This window comes from Onychostruthus taczanowskii, unplaced genomic scaffold (assembly GCF_017590055.1).
Source record: "Onychostruthus taczanowskii isolate IOZ18803 unplaced genomic scaffold, ASM1759005v1 scaffold106, whole genome shotgun sequence".
Classification (NCBI taxonomy): domain Eukaryota; kingdom Metazoa; phylum Chordata; class Aves; order Passeriformes; family Passeridae; genus Onychostruthus; species Onychostruthus taczanowskii.
In genome coordinates, this window is record NW_024497186.1 from 709,944 (window position 1) to 726,508 (window position 16,565).

Genomic DNA, 16,565 nt, shown 5'->3' on the forward strand with positions numbered 1-16,565 from the left:
GGGACGGGGCGGGAGGGGACGGGACGGGATGGGATGGGATAGAATCCATGGGATGGGATGGAATGGGATGGGATCCATGGGATGGGATGGGATGGGATCCATGGGATGGGGGGGGTGGGGGCGGGATTCCTACTCCCCGCCCCCCGCCGCACCTGCCCCTTTAAGAGCCGGCTCCATGACGTCACGCCCACGGCTACTTTGTAGCGCGGGGTGGGCGGGGCCTGCGCGCGCCCGGCGGAGCCGCGGGGTCTCTTAAAGAGGCCGCGCAGCAGCATCAGGTAACGGGGGTCCCGGGCCGGGGGCTGCGAGGGCCGAGAGGCGAGGCTGTGTCCCGGCTGCTGGTCTCGGCCGGATGCGGCCGCCCAGCGTCCCCCCGAGGCTCTTAGTGCCTCCCCGCCCCCCCTCCGAGGCTATCCCGTGTCCCCCTCGTAGCCCTGAACTGTCCCCGTGTCCCCTCTGGACTGTCATCGTTCCTTCGAGCTGTCCCCATGTCCCCCCTGGGTTGTCCGTGTCTGAGCTGTCCCTATATCTTCCCGGCCCGTCCGCCTCCCGGTGACTCCGCACCCCGCCCGGAGCGGGGCTCCGTGCGGCCGAAGCGGGTTGGGGGGCGCGGGGTCGGAGGGCGCCGGGAGCTGCGGTTGGTCCGGCTGTTGTCGGGGTCGCGGCGTCCACCGAGCTCCCGGCTGCAGCGGTGCGGCGTGTTTGTCCTCGTGAGATGAGTGAGCACATTCCCACGCGAGTCCCCCGGGAGGATCCAGGGATTCTGTGGTTGTTTTGTCCCGAAAAGTGCCGCCGCCCCCGCGGGGCTGGGGCTCCCCCGGACCGGCAGATCCGCAGCACCCTCCGGTTCCAGCGGATGGGGACACTCAGACACCTCTGTCTCCCCTTGTCACCCCCACCTGGCAGCTCCTTCTTTCTCTCCGTGTCACCCCAGCTGACCCCGGTGCATCCCCGGAGGAATCCTACCCCCGAACCCACTCGTGTCCGGCTCCGCAGGCCGATTAGGCGGATTTCCCAGCCGGGATCCTAATCCCGCTGCCCCGTGCCCGCTTATCCCGCCTGCGCCCGGGACCCGGCTTAGCCCCGGGGGCGGGCGGGTGGCGGCGAGCGCGGCGCGGCGGTGAGTGCGCGGCTCCCCGGGCCCCGGGGAAAAACGAGGGGCAAGTCCGGGGCTGGTGGTGTCCCAGACTGGCGGAGACCGGGGAGCCGCCCCGGAGCTCGGTTGTCCCGGGGCGTGGGCGGGTGCACCGGGCGGAACGCTGCGGGTTGGGTCGTGCCGCCGCCGCCACCGGGCTCGTCACTGAGCCGCCCTGGCAGAGCTTTGCTGCCGGGCCCCGGAGCTGCTGGCCCCGCTCCAGGGGTGGGTGAATTCCCGGGAACTGGCAGAGATGCGGCTGCTACCCCCGTGGGATACGGGTGTCGGAGCTCGGGCCGCTGCACCGGAGCAATTTCGCTCCTGGGCTGATGAGAGCCCCACCCACATCCCTCTCACGGGGAAACTGAGGCACGGGCAGGTCTCAGCCTCTCCCGGGCTGCCCAGCTCGCCCGGAGCTACTCCTGGGGTGCTGGACTGCTCCCTGTGCCCGGCATGGGCAGCGAACCGTGCTGCTGGCTCCTGGAGAGAGCTCGTGCCCAGCTCTGGTGCTTTTGCTTTAGGAAATAATGTGATTTGAGCCTTTAGCTCCGGAAAGGAGCTTTGCTGCCGGAATGCCGTCCGGCTTCTGCCGGCCCCGGAGCTCAGCCCTGTGCCCGGCACCGTGCCCGGGGTGTGATAAGCCCCGAAGCAGAAGGAAGTGAGATCCCAGCCGCCGCCCCCAGCTCGGGGCTGCCCCCCCTGCTCTCACCCGCAGCCGGAGCCGAGCGGGGCCCGCGACCCCCGCGATGGCGGTGGGCACCCAGCTGGGGCTGCTGCTCTGGAAGAACTTCACCTACCGCCGGCGGCAGCGGGTGAGTGGGCGATTGGGATGGGGCTACCCAGAGCCGCGGGTGCCTGGCATAGGGGCAGGCAGAGCCCCGGGCACTGATGTGGGACCGGAATCCCACCAGCCTTGCGTGTCCCCCAGATCCAGCTGGCTATCGAGATCCTGTGGCCCCTCTTCCTCTTTCTTATCTTGATCTCAGTGCGGCGATCCCACCCTCCCTTCAAGCAGCATGAGTGTGAGTGTCCCCCCCAGGACCCCCTAAGCCAGATAAGACCCCTCTGTGTGCCCCGGTACGGGAGCCCTTCGGGGTGACAGCGGGGGGACCCTGTGGTCACAGGCTGCTCGGGTGTGTGTGGGGTCCCCTGAACCTGCCTCCCTCTCCCTCAGGCCACTTTCCCAACAAGGCGCTGCCCTCTGCGGGGACACTGCCCTGGCTGCAGGGCATCATCTGCAACATGAACAACCCCTGCTTCCGGCACCCCACGGCAGGAGAAGCCCCTGGCGTGGTGGGCAACTTCGATGGCTCCATGTGAGCGCGGGGCAGGGGAGCTGCGGGGCAGAACGGGGCTGGCCCGGGGTCTCATTGCCCACCCATGTCCCGTGTCACAGCGTCTCCCGTCTCCTGACCGAAGCCCGGCGGGTTCTGCTCCGCGGGCACGGGCAGCGGCTCCTGCGCAGCTTCGCCCGGCTCCTGCCCGCCCTGCGCCGGCTCCGGGACAGCGGGAACCAGCGGAGCGGTGAGCACCGGGGGCGGGGGGTGCCGGGGGAGCCAGACCCCTTGTCTGACCCCTGCTCCCCCAGCTCTGCCGGTGAGGGAATACTTGAGAGAGGACGAGACTTTCTCCCGGTTCCTGCGGACCAACACATCTCTGCCCGCGGCGCTGGTGGATGAGCTGATGGGGGCTCGGCTCAGCCCCCGCATCGTGAGTGTCGCCGCGGTGCCCACTCCCGGTGCCCGCTGCCGGTGACCGCATCACGACTGCCCTCTCCTTCCAGTTCTCCTTGGAGAGCGTTCGCCTCCCTCTGAAGGCCCTGGTCTGCAACGCCTCGGTCCTGGGGGGCTTCCTGGTGGGCGGCGACGCCGACTCCACCCAGAGCCTGCAGCAAGGACTCTGCGCGCTGCCCAGCTCCCAGCTCCGTGCCATGGAGGGCTCCTTCCTCTCCCAGATGGACTTCCCACGACTGCTGGCGGTGAGCCTCCAGCGCGGTCGGGTGCTGGAGGGCAGCGAGGCAGAGACCCCTGGCCTCCCTGCCAGGGCTGTGACCCCCTTCTCATGCCCCTTGTAGGAACAGATGAGCTCAGAGTTGAGCGGAATCGCTGGCAGCGTGGAAGCTTTGGGCAGCTTCCTGCGGGATGCAGCATCCCTGATGGAGGAGGTACACCCCTCCCCTGCCCCCTGCCCACCCCCACCGTGCCCCTGTCCCCCACTGCCCCTCTCCACTGTCATCCCACTCTCCCCAGGTCTCCTCCATGACCAGCCTGGCCGAGCTGCGTCAGGAGATTGAGGGGCTGAGGGTGCCCAACACCAGCACGGGAGCCTTCACAGCCCTGTCACGCATCGCCTGTGGGCACCCCGAGGGCGGGGGGCTCAGGATCCCCTCCCTCAACTGGTACGAGGACAACGATGTCAAAGCCTTCCTGGACCGTAACAGCTCGGAGCACAGACCTGTGGCCTCAGGCAGCACCAGTGAGTGGGGGGCTGTGGGAGGCTCAGCCAGGGGCTGTGGGGGGCAGGGGGGGCCGATGGTGGGGGGCTGGTGGTGAGGGCTCAGCTCTGCACCCCCAGGTCCCTTCTGCCGGGAGCTGCTCCGCAGCCTGGAGTCCAGCCCCCTCTCACAGATCTTCTGGCGGGGGATCAAGCCCCTCTTTGTGGGGAAGATCCTGTACACCCCACCCGGGCCTGGCCCCGACAGTGTCATGGCTGAGGTGAGTGGGGGCTGCAGGAGGGCTGGAGGGTTTGGGGGGGTCTCATCCCAAACCTGCCTCACCTCCCTCACACAGGTGAATCGGACCTTCCGGGAGCTGGCGGTGCTGGGGGAGTTGGGGGGTGCCTGGCAGGAGCTGGGACCCCGAATTTACACCCTCCTCAACAGCAGCCTGGAGATGCAGGTGCTCCAGGTGGGTGACCCCAGACTCCTCCGTTGGGAACGAGGTTGCTGTGGGGTGCAAGATGGGCTGTGCTGGGGTGCGAGTGGCCAGGAGTGGGGTGGGCTGCAGCTGGAGAAGGGTGGGCTGCAGCTGGAGCAGGGTGGGCTGCATGGCCTCCCATACCCCGGTGCTTTGCAGGACCTGCTGCTGGCCCCGAGCACAGCCCAGCTCCTGGATGGCTTCCTCAACGGCACCTCCTGGAAGCTGCCAGAGCTGGTCACATTCCTGACAGGGCCAGCAGGGGGACCAGGCCTCACCTGGCACCAGGTGTACACTGATGTGGACACAGTCCTGAGCACGCTGTCACAGTTCATGGAGGTTTGTGTCACCCTGCTGTGGGCAGGCTGGCCCCTTGCACCGCCCGTGCCCGCTGAGCCCTACCTGCCCTCCCACAGTGTGTCTGCCTGGACAAGATCGAGGCAGTGGCCACCGAGGAGCAGCTGGTAGCCCGAGCCCTGGAGCTGCTGGAGGAGCAGCAGTTTTGGGCAGCAGTGGTCTTCCAGCCCCCCATCAATGCCACAGCCCCTGGACTGCCACCCCACGTCCGCTACAAGATCCGCATGGACATTGACGATGTCACAAGGACCAACAAGATCAAGGACAGGTTGGGGGATGCCCTCCCTCTCCTTGGCCACCCTGTGCTCATTGCCAGGGCATCCCTGGTCCCAGCACCGTGCTCTGCCCCCAGGTTTTGGGACCCAGGCCCTGCAGCTGACCCCTTCAGTGACCTGCGCTACGTCTGGGGGGGCTTCGTGTACATTCAGGACCTGGTGGAGCAGGCGGTGGTGCGGGTGCAGACTGGGGCTGCCCCACGGACAGGGGTCTATGTCCAGCAGATGCCCTACCCCTGCTATGTGGACGATGTGTGAGTGGGCAGGGGCAGCCCCAGACCCTGGGACAGTTGGGTGACCCCCCTGCTGCAATGGGGGACACATCCAAGCATCCTGCAGCATGGCTGCGCTGGGGAGGTGGCACAGGGCTGGTCGTGCCCTGGTGTCCCTGGCACAAGAGTGGCCCAGGAATGTTGAGCTAAGGGTGGAATGGCTGGTGGTATCTCCCCAGGTTCTTGAGGGTCCTGAACCGCTCACTGCCTCTCTTCATGACTCTGGCCTGGATCTACTCAGTGGCCATGATCATCAAGGGGGTGGTGCACGAGAAGGAGACACGTCTCAAGGAGACCATGAAGACCATGGGGCTGAGCAGCGGGATCCTCTGGCTCAGCTGGTTCCTCAGCAGCTTCATCCCCTTCCTCCTCAGCTCTGCCCTCCTTGTCCTCATCCTCAAGGCAGGTTGCAGGTCTCAGGGGACAGCATGGGTGACACAGGGAACATCAGGGCTGGGAGCCAGCACGGGAGGCTCCACAGGCTCCAACCTGCCTCCATCCACAGCTGGGAAACATCCTGCCCTACAGCGATCCAGCAGTCATCTTCCTCTTCCTCGGCACCTTCTCAGTAGCCACCATCAGCCAGTGCTTCCTCATCAGCACCTTCTTCCCCCGTGCCAACCTGGCCTCGGCGTGCGGTGGCATCATTTACTTCTCGCTCTACCTGCCCTACGTGCTGTGCGTCGCCTGGCGCGACTACATCACCTTCCCAATCCGTGTCCTGGTGGTGAGCCCGGAGCTGCCCCTCTGCAATGCCCCTGCTGCTCTGGGTGGGGGCTTTGGGCTGCACCCCCCAGGCCAGTCTTTGCCCTCACTGCCTTTCTGGCTCTCCTCAGAGCCTGCTGTCCCCCGTGGCCTTCGGCTTCGGCTGTGATTACTTCTCCCTCTACGAGGAGCAGGGCGTGGGCATCCAGTGGCACAACCTGGCTGCCAGCCCCGTGCCAGGAGACCCGTACAGCTTTGCTGCAGCCATGGGGCTGCTGCTGCTGGACGCTGTCCTCTATGGCCTGGCCACCTGGTACCTCGAGGGTGTCTTCCCAGGTGAGTGCAGCTCCCCTGACCCCCAGCTGCCACTCAGCCCTGGCCCCACTTAACCCCTTTCTGCTGCAGGTCAGTACGGGATCCCCAAGCCCTGGAATTTCCCCTTCCTGAAGAGCTACTGGTTTGGAGAGTCATCCTCATCTGGGCACTCCCTGTACCACACCAGCCCCCACACTGCACCCCAAGGTGACTCCCTGCCCACCCTGGAGCTGCGTGGCTGAGGGCAGTGGCCATGGAGCCCTCCAGCCCAGGTCTTGCTCCCCAGTGGAGGGTCCTGCACCCCATGGCAAGGGGTCCTGCCCCCAGCGAGGGGTCCTGGCCAGGGATGTGACCCCTTGGTGGCTTCCAGTGCTGGTGGAAGAGCCGCCTGCCGATCTCCAGCCCGGCGTCTCCATCCGCAACCTGGTGAAGGTCTATGGCAGCAGCGGCCGTGCGGCCGTCAACGGGCTGAGCCTGGACTTCTACGAGGGGCAGATCACCTCCTTCCTGGGCCACAACGGCGCTGGGAAGACCACCACCATGTGAGCCACCACAGAGGGGCTGTGTGGCCATGGCTGGGGACAGGAGCTGAGCCTGACTCTGTCCCCACCTGGTCCCCACACAGGACAGGGTACCCTGGCCCCAAGCCTTGCTGCCCCTGTGCTCCATGTCCCACTTTTCTCACCATTTCCAGGTCCATCCTGACTGGCCTCCTGCCCCCCACCTCGGGCACTGCCTATGTTCTGGGCTGGGACATCTGTTCCGATATCGACAGCATCCGCAAATCCATGGGCATGTGTCCCCAGCACAACGTGCTCTTCGACATGTAGGCAGGGCTGGGGTGGTGTGGGGAGTGATGCAGGGCTGTCTCCCTCCATCCCTGTGCCCCTCACGCTGCCTTTCCCCCGTCCCCGCAGCCTGACGGTGGAGGAGCACGTCTGGTTCTACGGGCGGCTGAAGGGGCTCTCGGAGAGGCAGGTGCAGGAGGAGATGGAGCAGCTGCTCCAGGACACGGGGCTGCCCCACAAGCGCCGGGAGCAGACCAGGAACCTCTCGGGTGCGTGTGGGGGTCGGGCTGGGTGCCTGAGCGGGGCTCGCTGGCTCCGAGCCTCCCCAACGCCTCCCTCTGCAGGCGGGATGCAGCGGAAGCTCTCGGTGGCCATCGCCTTCGTGGGCGGCTCCCGGGTGGTCATCCTGGATGAGCCCACGGCCGGCGTCGACCCCTTCTCCCGCCGCAGCATCTGGGAGCTGCTGCTCAAGTACCGCAAAGGTCAGGGCTGGGAGCCCCCGCTTCACCCTCTGAGCCCCCCAGCCTGGGGCGAGCGGGGGATGTGCTGGTGGGGAGAACCTGCAATGGGGGGGTCCAGCAAGGGGGTCAAGCCCGTTCCTGGTCCTCAGGCCGCACCATCATCCTGTCCACCCACTACATGGACGAGGCAGAGCTCCTGGGGGACCGCACTGCCATCATCTCACAGGGCCGGCTCTGCTGCTGCGGGTCCCCCCTCTTCCTCAAGGCCAGGCTTGGCACCGGCTACCACCTCACCCTGGTGAAGCGGGACAGGAGCGGGACAGGCGGCAACACTAGCACTGTCCCCAGTGTCACCAAAAAGGTGGGACCCTCAGCCCTGTGATCATCCCCCAAAGAACAGCCAGTGTCTCCGTCCTGGATATTGGGGGGCACTGGGGGCTAGGTCCTGCTGTGGGGTGCCAGGCTCCAGCCACCCTTTGCTGCAGGATGGCAGTGACTCGGAGCACAGCAGTGACACGGGCCTGGGCAGCGAGCGGGGCAGTGATGCCAGCGCCGTGGGTGAGAGTTTTGTCCCCTCACAGTGTCACCCCCAGCTGCTCCTCAGACACCCCAGGGAGGCTGGGGGTGCACAGCCCCGCATCTGGCCCCTCTCCCCCTTTTATTGGAAGTGCAGAAGGAGATCCCCATCCCCTCCATCTCCCCTGGGGACACTCAGGCTGGGATGCCGGGCACACAGAGCTGTGGCCAGCTGTGCCAGCCAGTGGCTCCTGCCCCGGGTTTCCAGCCCTCCCCATCCCTCCAGATGTGGCCCAGCTGTCAGCGCTGATCCAGAAGCTGGTCCCTGGCTCCCGGCTGGTGGAGGACATCGGGCACGAGGTGCTCTTTGTCCTGCCCTACAGCGGGGCCAGGGACGGGACCTTTGGGGAGCTGTTCCGTGAGCTGGACGCACGCCTGGGGGAACTGGGGGTCTCCAGCTACGGCATCTCTGACACCACCCTGGAAGAGGTACCCAGGGGGGCTGTGGTCAAGGGGCTCCCGGGGTGCTCCTGACCAGGGGGTTTCCCTCACTGGGCTGTGGGTGCTGGTGTGTGTTTAACACCAGCCCTCCCACATGCCCAGATCTTCCTGAAGGTGGCCGAGGACACAGCGCTGGACACTGACACCACGGGTAAAACCCCTCAGTCCTGGCTGGAGCTGAGCTCTGGGGTACAGGGAGGGCTGGGGAGGTGCTCAGCAGCCCAAAGCAGAAGAGTGGGGTGTCCCCAGCACCCTGCCAGGGCTAGGGGCCCTGCTGGGAGCACCTGTGGATGCAGAGTGGTGTCACAGCCTGTGACCTTGGTCCTGCCCTGGCATCTTGTCCTCATTTTGTCAGGCACCATGAAAGGAGCAGCTCCTGGCGAGATGGGGGATGGGGATGTGGCCGATGGAGAGATGGGTAAGGATGGGGGAGGTGGGACCCCTGAGCTGCTGCTGAGGGCTCCCCACCTCCAGCCCCTGGGCTGGGGTGATGGCACGTGTCCATTTGGGTGGCTGTCCCTCCAAGCAGGCATCCCTTCAGGCATGTGTCCCTTCAAGCAGGGGGATACTCAGGGACCCTCGTGCAGCATAGCTGCCTCCCAGTTTTGGGGTGTCCCCAGAGCAAAGATCTGGGATGAGGATGGATTTGGGGAAGCCCAGTTCTGCGCAGGAATTGGGATGGGATATGAAATCCCAGGGGGGGAATTCAAGAGGAGAACTCTTGAGGGAGAGCTGGCATGGGGACAGCCACGGGAGCCTGGGGGGGCTGTGGTGATTTGGGGCACCAGCTCTGCCCTGGGTGGGCACTGGTAGTAACCCCTCTCTCCTCTCCTTTACATTGAGCCAAAGGAGCACGGCGAGGTAGGAGCTGGGGGCAGTTTGGGGGGGCTGGGGGCTCCTGCATGCAGCACCCCGTCCCTGCTGGGGTGGGGGGGCGCCCCTGCCAGCAGCCTGTCCCCCCTCACCCCGCCTGGCACGAGTCCCTTGCCAGACCCGTGTGTGTCCCGGCAGCGGAGGAGCCCCGGGAGACGGACCTGCTGCGGGGGGCGGCGGGGCAGGCGTGCGGGAGGGTGCGGGGCTGGGCGCTCACCTGCCGCCAGCTCCGCGCTCTCTTCACCAAGAGGATGCTCCACGCTCGGCGCAGCACCCGCGGATTCTTCGCGCAGGTGGGGCCGCGGGGTGGGGATGGAGCAGGACACGGGGCAGGGTGGGGCACAGCCAAACCTCATCCCCCCGGCCTCCTCAGATCGTCCTCCCCGCCGTCTTCGTCTGCGTCGCGCTGCTCTTCAGCCTGATCGTGCCGCCCTTCGGGAAGTACCCGCCGCTGCAGCTGCAGCCCTGGATGTACGGGCAGCAGTTCACCTTTTTCAGGTGTGTCCCCAGCCCTCTGCCCGCCGTGTCCCTGGTCCCCCACTGCCACCAGCTCACTCCTGTGTCTCCCGGCAGCAACGACGCCCCGGGAGACCCCGCCACAGCCCGGCTGCTGGAGGCGCTCCTGGCTGAGCCCGGCTTCGGCACCAAGTGCATGAAGGAAGAGGGGAAGGCGTGAGTGTCCTCGGAAGGACGGGGGCAGCCGGGGCTTGGCCCCCACCTCAGTGCCCACCTGCCCACGGAGCAGCTCTGCCACCTGGTGTGACGCTGTGGGACCCCCCAGCATGCCCACGGTGGGTCCCGGTGCCCCTGGCTCACACCAGGCTGGTAACGGGAGTTTCTCTCTCTGCCCCGGTGCCCAGGGCAGGGCTGTGCCCACCGGCTTCCCACCCCGATGGCTTCTCCACCCCCTCGGCCCCCCCATCCCTGCTGGAAGTGCTGCAGCGTGGGAACTGGACACCGGCCAAGCCGTCCCCCCCGTGCCAGTGCAGCGGGCCAGGGGCACACAGGATGCTGCCTGAGTGTCCTGAGGGGGCCGGGGGGCTCCCACCACCCCAGGTAACCCCCAGCCTCGCAGGGGCAGCCCCAGGGCTCTGTCACTGCTGGCTGTGGGGGCAGGTGGTGCTCTGGGGATGCCACAGGGCTGGGTGTCCATCCAGCCCCTCTGTCCATCCTGCAGGTGCAGAGGGGCACAGGGGACGTCCTTCAGAACCTGACAGGCAGGAACATCTCTGACTACCTGGTGAAGACCTATCCCCAGATCATCCGTCAGGAGTGAGTGCTGGGGCTGGGAACACCAGGGATGCTGCAGGGGCACTGTGGGGACACCAAGGGAACACCCCAGGGACATCTGGGGGAAGGGGACACTGCTGGGGACATGTGGCTGGGTGGGCAGGTGCTGCCCTAATGTCCCCTCAGGGGGTTTCTCTCTCCTCTGACTCCCCCCACCTCATTTCTTGCAGGCTGAGGAACAAGAAGTGGGTGAATGAGCAGAGGTGAGCTGGGCAGGGGCTGGGGGCTGGCACAGCCAGGAATGGAGGGAGACAAGAGATCCCTGGTGGGTTTGGGGAGAGCCTGAGTGGTCTCTGGGCAGAGCCATGATCCAGATGCCTTCAGCCCTCTGCTGTGTGTCCCTCACTCTGGCACCCGGGCGAGTGGAGGGTTGAGTTTGCACAAGGGTGGCAGTGGGGAATGGGTGTCAGGTTTCACAGAATTGTAGAATCTCCAGGGGGGGAAGGGACCCAGGTGGATCCTCAAGCCCAGTTCCTGGCACGCTGGCAGTGGGAGTCTCTCTGGCAGGTTTGGGAGCCCCATTTCTCCTGCAGGTACGGTGGCTTCTCCCTGGGTGCTGGCAGCTCCCAGGCCCTGCCATCAGCAGCAGAGGTGGATCAGGCGGTGCTGGAGCTCCGGGTGCTGCTCAACATCACCCTGGTACAGCCGGACTCAGCCCCTGGCTCGGCTCTGGGGTCCCAGTGCTGGGAGACCCCTCCTCACCCTGTGTTCCTGCACTCAGGGCAGCCCCTCGGATCGGCTCCTGGCCAACCTCAGCCACTTCATCGAGGGTTTGGATGCCCGCAGGAATATCAAGGTGTGCCCAGGGCTGGGGGTGCCTCAGGGGGGAGAGCTGGGGGCAGCAGGGATGTGACAGCGATGTCCCCTCAAGGGATGGAGCAGCCCAAGAAGGACTGAGCATGGCTGGATGGGAGCAGGAGCCCGGTGGGGATTGGGAGTGCTCCTGGTGGGAGTTGGTGCTGCAGGCACAACCAGGGGCAGTGCCAGGTTGGGTGGGGGGCTCTGAGCTGCCCGGCCCTCCCCATGCTGCAGGTTTGGTTCAACAACAAGGGCTGGCACGCCATGGTCTCCTTCCTCAACGTGGCCAGCAATGGGCTGCTGCGAGCCCGGCTGCCCCCCGGCACCGACCCCGCGCGCTTCGGCATCACGGCCACCAACCACCCCCTGAACCTCACCAAGGAGCAGCTCTCCGAGGCCGCCCTGTGAGTGTGGGGATGGGGGTCCCACAGCCCCCTCCGGCCCCCGCTGAGCTCTCCCCTCCTCGGCAGGATGGCCACTTCTGTGGACGTGCTGGTCTCCATCTGCGTGATCTTCGCCATGTCCTTCGTCCCGGCCAGCTTCGTCGTCTTCCTCATCGAGGAGCGGGTCAGCAAGGCCAAGCACCTTCAGTTTGTCAGCGGGATGAAGCCCATCACCTACTGGCTGGGCAACTTCGCCTGGGACATGGTGGGGATGGGGATGGGGACAGGGATTAGTTCCAAGGGGTCTGGTCCCACCCCTGACCCCTTTCCTTGCTTTTCCATCCCCTCAGTGCAACTACCTGGTCCCCGCGCTGCTGGTCATCCTCATCTTCCTCTGCTTCCAGCAGGAATCCTACGTGTCCTCGGCCAACCTGCCCTCCCTGGTGCTGCTGCTGCTGCTCTACGGGTGATGGGGCAGCAGAGCCCAGCAGGGGCGAGGGGGTTGTGGGGCTGGGGGCAGCTGGGGTGAGGGGTTGTGGTGCTTGGGAGGGTGGTTGCACTCTCGAGCCCCCCAGGCTGGGATGTGCACCTCAGCCAGCCCCTGCTCTCCCCACTGCAGGTGGTCCATCACCCCCCTGATGTATCCAGCCTCCTTCCTCTTCAGCATCCCCAGCACTGCCTACGTGGCCCTGACCTGCATCAACCTCTTCATTGGCATCAACGGCAGCGTGGCCACCTTTGTGCTGGAGCTCTTCGTGGACCAGGTGAGCCTTGGCATGCCCTGCACGCCCCATCCCTCCCCTCCAGTGCCAGTGCCAGCTCCCCCACCCCTCTCTTTGCTGCCCCATCAGAACCTCAATGACATCAACCGTGTCCTGAAGAAGGTTTTCCTCATCTTCCCCCACTTCTGCTTGGGCCGAGGCCTCATTGACATGGTGAAGAACCAGGCAATGGCTGATGCCTTTGAGAGGTTCGGTGAGTCTGGGGGTGTCAGGGCTGCTCGCCCTCCCCAAAGCCCAGCACAGAGGTCCCCTATTCCTACAGCCCCTCTGGCTGCTTGCAGGGGACAAGCGCTTTGTGTCCCCCCTCTCCTGGGACCTGGCGGGGAAGAACATGTTTGCCATGGCCATCGAGGGCATCGTCTTCTTCCTCTTCACCCTCCTGCTGCAGTACCACCGCTTCTTCCTGCGCCTGGGGTGAGCGCTGGCCGGGGGGTACAGAATCCCAGAATCCCTGAGAATCAGAATCCCAGAATCTCTGAGAACCAGAATCACAGAATCCCTGAGAACCAGAATCACAGAATCCCTGAATCCCTGAGAATCAGAATCACAGAATCCCTGAGAATCAGAATCACAGAATCCCTGAGAACCAGAATCACAGAATCCCTGAATCCCTGAGAATCAGAATCACAGAATCCCTGAGAATCAGAATCACAGAATCACTGGGTTGGAAGAGATCTTTAAGATCATCGAGACCAACCTAGCCCCAACACCTCAACTAAACCCTGGCACCCAGTGCCACATCCAGGCTTTGTTAAACACACCCACCAACTCCCCAGGCAGCCATTCCAGAACTTTATCACTCTTTCCATAAAAAACTTTTTCCTAATATCCTGCCAAAGTTTTCCTTGGCACAGCTTAAGACTGTGTCCTCTGGTTCTGTCAGTGCTGCCTGCAGAAAGAGACCACCCCCCACCTTTCAGGGAGTTGCAGAGAGTGATAAGGTCACCCTGAGTCTCCTTTTCTCCAGGCTAAACACCCCCAGCTCCTTCAGTCATTCCTCACAGGGTTTGTGTTCCAAGCCCCTCATCAGCCTTGTTACCTTCCTTTGGATGTGTTCAAGCGTATCAATGTCCTTCCTAAACTGCACACAGAGCTGGACACAGTACCCTGGGGGTGCTCAGGGGGGTGGACAGCCCTGGATGTGCCCTTGCCACTGTTCCCACAGCCCACGGGCTCTGGAGCTGCCCTCGCTGGGAGATGAGGACCAGGACGTGGCCAGGGAGCGGGCGAGGGTGGGCAGCATCCCCCCACACAGCCACCTCCTGCTTCTGAAGGACCTGACCAAGGTGGGTGCGTGGGCTGGACCCTGCTGTGAGCTCCAGCCCACCCAGGACCCATGGCCCCTGTGGCAGTGACAGGAGGGAGCACCCAGTGCCACCTCTCCTCCATGCAGGTGTACCGGCGCAGGAAGGCTCCGGCCGTGGACCGGCTCTGCGTGGCCATCCCCCCCGGGGAGGTGAGGGGCAGATGGACAGACAGACAGCTCTGTGGGCAGGGCCAGGGCTGCCTGTGACCCTGCTCTGCCCCCACAGTGCTTTGGCCTCCTGGGGGTGAATGGTGCTGGGAAAACCTCAACCTTCAAGATGCTGACAGGGGACACAGAGGTGACGCTGGGAGAGGCCTGGTTGAAGGGGCACAGGTGGGTGAATGCAGGGACTCCATGGCTTGGATTCCTCTCCGTGTCCTCACAGCACCTATGCCACCATCTCTGTCCCCACCTGTGCCCTTCCTGGCCCTTTGCCCTGCAGCCTGCTTCATCCTCATCCTCGTCCCTGCAGCTGCTTGTCCCTGTTCCCACAGTACCCCTGGCACATGTCCCCATCCCAGAGTGTGCTCACCTGTCCCTGTCCCATGCTCACTTGTCCTCATCCTGTGCTCACCTGTCCCTGTCCCATGCTCACCTGTCCCCATCCCACAGTGTGCTCACCGACCTCCAGTCTGTCCACCAGCACATGGGTTACTGTCCCCAGTTTGACGCCATCACGGACCTGCTGACGGGGCGGGAGCACCTGGAGTTCTACAGCCGCCTGCGTGGGATCCCGGAGGAGGAGACCCCCAGGGTAGGGCCCGTACCCTGTCCTCCCCAGCCCAGGGGGAGCCCCCACCCTCACCCCCTCTGTCTCTTGCAGGTGGCTCAGTGGGGCATCACCGCTCTGGGGCTGGGCCCGCACGCTGACCGGCCGGCGGGCAAGTACAGCGGGGGCAACAAACGCAAGCTCTCCACGGCCATCGCCCTCCTCGGCTGCCCCCCTGTTGTTTTCCTGGTGAGGGGGGCATTGGGAGGCCGCACGGCAGCACCAGGGTCCTGCCCAGGCTGACCCAGGGCCGGGACCATTGCAGGATGAGCCCACAACGGGGATGGACCCACAAGCCCGGAGGTTCCTGTGGGAGCGCATCCTTGGCGTTATCCGGGACGGCCGGTCCGTGGTGCTCACGTCCCACAGGTGAGTCCCCACCAAAGGGGAGCACCCTGTTCCTGTAGGAACCCCCCAGAAGGGAGTGTCCTTCTGCCCTGGGGGGCTCACACGTGTCCCCCCAGCATGGAGGAGTGTGAGGCGCTCTGCACCAGGATGGCCATCATGGTCAACGGCCGGTTCCGCTGCCTGGGCAGCGTCCAGCACCTCAAGAACAGGTATCAGATCGGGGGGCTAAGGGGGTCTGCAGAGGGTGGTGGCCATGGCCTGTCCTCACAGCAGTGTCCCCTCTCCCCGCAGGTTTGGGGACGGGTACACGGTGGTGGTGCGGGCGGGGGGCCCTGGCCCAGCGGCGGTGCAGGCCCTGCTGCAGCAGCACTTTCCCGGCATCGTGCTGAGGGAGCAGCACGGGGGGCTGCTGCAGTACCACCTGCCTGCCCGTGTCACCTCCCTGGCCACCGTCTTCAGCCTTCTGGCCGCCCACCGTGGCCCCTGCCACATAGAGGACTACTCCGTGTCCCAGACCACGCTGGACCAGGTGACAGGGGAGGCAGTGTGAGGGCGTGGGGGCCCTGTCCCACGGTGCTGTCTCTCATCCTGCCCTCCCTGCAGGTCTTCATGCACTTTGCCCAGGAGCAGAGCGATGGGGACGCCGGGGAGGTCACAGCCCCAGGGCAGGATGCGGCCCCTGGCCCGGGGAGGAGGCTGAGCAGGTTCCTGGAGGACGACAGCTACCAGGAGAGTGCTGTCTGAGTGGGCCGTGGTGTCCCTTGGACCCCCACAGTCCCCTCCTTGGTTGTCACCACAGCACGAGCCAGGGTCACAGGGCTTTGGGAACTGCAGCCCCCCAGAGCTGCACAGAAGAGGCGTGGGCGCATCCTGCCCGCTGGCACGGTGTCACCATCGCATGGGACAGTGGGTGCTGGGGAGGGCTCAGAGTGCCAGGACAGAGCTGGCCCCGGCTCCCTGCGGTGGGGTTGATGCCCTGTGCGGGGCTGAGCTGGATGGGGGGGTCTGGGGCTGGCCTTGGGACCCCGCTGCTCCCCACCGGAGCCGAGCTTGCTGTAACAGAGCAATTCAATAAAAACCCACGGTACTGCCGGGGGGCTCCACTGCCCTCGCCACAACGCGACCGCGGTGGGGAACAAGGCGGGGGCACAGTGGGACAGCACCGCGTCCATAAAAAACTACTCCTAATATCCAACCTAAAATCCCCTTGGCGCAGCTTAAGACCGCGTCCTCTCCTCCTGTCAGCTGCTGCCTGGAAATCTGAGGGTCGATGTTCGCCTCCGTCAGGCCGCGCCTGGGGGGCTCCCCCGGCCTCGCGGGGGGCTGGGACGGCCCGTGCCGCGTCTGGGGGGACAAAAGCGTGGTCCCGAGGAGGGGCTTCGAGACCGTGCCTGGGAAAAAATATGGAACGCTTCACGAATTTGCGTGTCATCCTTGCGCAGGGGCCATGCTAATCTTCTCTGTATCGTTCCAATTTTAGTATATGTGCTGCCGAAGCGAGCACAAAACCGCCTACACCCGTAGCGCTATTTAAACCTCCCATAGTGAAAAATTTTTACCTCAGTATGAGTTAATTTTTTTTTTTGATTCCTTTGCTTTTCTTCACATGGTCACTCTCCCAAGCGATAGATTCTAATTTTTTATTCTAAATCTTCCACTTTGGTGAAATTTTTTGCGCTTTTAAGGCCGAACGGCCGGCAGGAGGTGCCGCCTGTGCGCGATGCATGGTGGGAAATCTTTTCATTTGCATGGAGGCGGGGCCGGGCCGGAGCGTGT

The 16,565-nt window shown here is 65.0% G+C and overlaps 1 protein-coding gene and 1 non-coding gene across 2 annotated transcripts; one reads left to right on the forward strand and one right to left on the reverse strand.

The window, feature by feature from the left end:
- Nucleotides 1–216: 216 nt before the first annotated feature.
- ABCA7 (ATP binding cassette subfamily A member 7) lies at nt 217–15,881 on the forward strand. The gene is made up of 50 exons (XM_041416685.1): nt 217–278; nt 1,657–1,947; nt 2,064–2,157; nt 2,310–2,451; nt 2,532–2,659; nt 2,724–2,845; nt 2,919–3,113; nt 3,210–3,299; nt 3,385–3,610; nt 3,710–3,849; nt 3,925–4,041; nt 4,210–4,389; nt 4,467–4,675; nt 4,760–4,936; nt 5,134–5,356; nt 5,460–5,681; nt 5,791–5,995; nt 6,065–6,181; nt 6,345–6,516; nt 6,669–6,800; nt 6,892–7,031; nt 7,107–7,244; nt 7,373–7,584; nt 7,709–7,781; nt 8,026–8,228; nt 8,343–8,391; nt 8,596–8,658; nt 9,252–9,406; nt 9,487–9,611; nt 9,687–9,785; nt 9,974–10,169; nt 10,291–10,385; nt 10,574–10,606; nt 10,937–11,042; nt 11,125–11,199; nt 11,436–11,605; nt 11,672–11,849; nt 11,935–12,050; nt 12,204–12,348; nt 12,436–12,559; nt 12,648–12,780; nt 13,532–13,652; nt 13,760–13,822; nt 13,899–14,005; nt 14,285–14,426; nt 14,496–14,630; nt 14,707–14,810; nt 14,906–14,998; nt 15,081–15,318; nt 15,393–15,881. Exons 2-50 carry the CDS (start codon nt 1,882–1,884, stop codon nt 15,531–15,533), a joined length of 6,729 nt encoding a protein of 2,242 aa, XP_041272619.1. The 5' UTR covers nt 217–278; nt 1,657–1,881; the 3' UTR covers nt 15,534–15,881.
- A 305-nt stretch (nt 15,882–16,186) lies between these two features.
- LOC121342742 lies at nt 16,187–16,293 on the reverse strand. The gene has a single exon (XR_005953601.1). It is a non-coding gene; the product is annotated as a U6 spliceosomal RNA (small nuclear RNA).
- Nucleotides 16,294–16,565: the final 272 nt, after the last annotated feature.